Source organism: Phoxinus phoxinus (genome assembly GCF_949152265.1).
Source record: "Phoxinus phoxinus genome assembly, chromosome: 5".
NCBI classification, from domain to species: domain Eukaryota; kingdom Metazoa; phylum Chordata; class Actinopteri; order Cypriniformes; family Leuciscidae; genus Phoxinus; species Phoxinus phoxinus.
In genome coordinates, this window is record NC_136880.1 from 2512241 (window position 1) to 2514856 (window position 2616).

Sequence of the window (2616 nt, forward strand, 5' to 3'; positions counted from 1 at the left end):
CACTGGGGGCGATCGACCGAGTGCAAAATGAATGGGAGTCTATGGAGCTAGACGGCTAAATTTGTCTCTTTAACCTGATTGCTGTTGAGAAATCTCAGATTTTATTGTAGGTTTTGCAAGTTCAATATGGGTTATAGGTCGAAAGTTGAATGAACGAGTACTTATGTCCTTTCAATTTCTTACAGGTTGAGTTGTTGTTGCCCATAACACGCTAGCATTCTGCTAATGAACGCTGATTGGTCAGTGAAGGACTGGTTACGACCAGAGATACCGCTTGATGGCATCATGGCATCCGAAGCGGGACCAGAATGTATTCTAGCAGAAACTCTTCTAGCACGTGTGTTTACCTGTGTCAGCTGTGCTGGCGATGCCTCGAGAGAAAAGAAAGTGCAGAGCGCGAGAGCACCAAAGTGAATGAATGATTGCCGTAAAGCAGTATCTCTGGTCGTACGATGTGTATGACGTCATTGACATTTTAAAATACTTTTTAAAGCAAATAAGTTACTCTAAAAAATCTAACACCCAGCAATGTGCAATTATTTTGTATCTCCTTTCGAATACAACATTCAAATTACTAGACAAAAAATTATATCCTGAGAAAAGTGGATTTTGAGGGGTATAGCTCCATAGACCTCCATTCATTCTGCACTCGTCCTGTGAGCGCCCTCATGTGGAATCAGAGTGGAACTGCAGCCAGTTCAGAAGCCGGAAGTGTAGTGAGAGTGAACCTTCTCCCCTTATTAGACATTCTCTGGCTGAATGAATGATGATCTGCTTAAACTGCTTTTATGTAATTTGTCCTTTTTTATTCAGAATATGGCATGAAATATCTGATATTCCGATTGTCAAATACATGCAAGTGGAAGTGTATTGTTGTTTAAACACCGTTATAATGATCGCGTTAGTTGAGCTGTATGTTATTTTTACAAGTACAGTTTTTTGATAGTCAAAGTGAAGCCTGTTTTATGCTTCTACGTCGAATCGGCGGCGTACCCCCGCAGACCCTTCTGCGTCGACGCGAACCCCTCTCCGCCCCCTCCGCCGTAGCTCGACGTGCACCTCCAAAAAAAATTAACTACGCGTCGAGGCGACGCAGACCACAAGGGCTGTGATTGGTCAGATTATACATCATTTCCGGAGTGTAGCTTTTCCGGTTTCCCCCTCCCGCTATAGCGCCATTTTTAAAGTGACCACTGCACTGTTTGTGTTCAACGATGGATCAAGTTGAGGAACGTTTAATCGAGGAAGTACGAAAGTATGACCATCTGTACAATTCCTCTTCAGCGCACTACAAAGACTGCCAGATGGCAAACAATTCATGGAAAGAGATTGCTCAAAATGTTGGCTTGGACGTCACCGACTGCATGAAGCGGTGGAAAAACCTGCGAGACAGATTTGTCCGTCTCCGCAAAAAGCTGGCACCAAGAAGCGGTGATCCAGGCGGCAAAAAGGTGCCTGCATTTTACCATTTTCTGTCCTGGCTGGCACCCCTTGTCAAACACAGAGAAACCGAGTCTAATTTCGAACCTAAGGTAAATATAAGTTTGTTGTTGTACCTCTTTTTGTGTGTGCTAACGTTACTAAGCTAGCTAGCTAACAGGTTGTCCGAATGCATGTCGTCATGTATAGTCTGTAACGTCTGTGCAAACAAAATGTAACGTAACATGCTGAAAATGTTGTTTTGCTTTGCTGCATGGCGCTGCTAATTCCATATCTTATACCAGACCTCTGGTCGTAAATCAGACTGCATAGACCACACTGTAATTACCTGCACAGACAAAGACCAACCAACAAATCATCGTTGTCTTTGTACCGGTACTCTGCACAATGACAAAGTTGAATCTAATCTAATCTGCTCTGTCTTTAACAGGAACAGACCTCACCATCTTCTGATTCCGGCACCATGCCATCCACTTCATCTTCTGAGTCATCCTCTGTGTCCTCCCAGCCACCAACCTCACCTGTACGGCCATTCTCTTTGTCTACTCAACCACCACCTGTGCCTGCTGTGTGTAGCCCACCATCTTCAATCCTTGCCGAGTCACCTGTGTCCAGAGTGGGGTCTAAACGGAAGAGGAACCAGGATGACTGGCTAATAAAGCAGATGACGCAGCTGGACGAACGCCGCATGGACCTTCAAGAAAAGCTGGTGCAGGACACCAGCGACGAGTGTAGCCGGCCAGACAGTGGCTGATCTCCTGCGAAGAGTGCCAGAGGGGCGCAGGGCTAATGTTATGTTTAATGTTCACAAGATGTTGTATGAGAGCAGAGAGCAAGACGGAACATTTGCATCCTCGTCCTGATTCAGTGCACTTTTGTAAATATTTGTATGGTTATTTTTTGTTTATTACTCTTATATTTTTTTATTGTACTTAAATAGAACTTAATGTTTACAAGATGTTGTATGAGAGCAAGACTGAATATTTGCACCTTCGTACTGATTCAGTGCACTTTTTAAAATATTTGTAAATATTTAATTTTCTTAGATAATGTTTTATATTACAGTTAACTTATATTGTGTTTTATATTGTGTGTTTCTTGTGCCTACTACTCTTATATTTTTTATTGTACTTAAACTTTTGCCCTTTGTTCTTGGCACTTTTTTACTCATTGCAC

General features: G+C 42.8%; 1 protein-coding gene across 1 annotated transcript; it reads left to right on the top strand.

Moving 5' to 3' along the window:
* Positions 1-1214: 1214 nt before the first annotated feature.
* On the top strand, positions 1215-2616 carry LOC306998311 (uncharacterized protein; the record flags this gene model as incomplete). The annotated part of the gene is made up of 2 exons (XM_079612276.1): positions 1215-1532; positions 1871-2616. 2 exons carry the CDS (start codon positions 1215-1217, stop codon positions 2192-2194), a joined length of 642 nt encoding a protein of 213 aa, XP_079468402.1. The 3' UTR covers positions 2195-2616.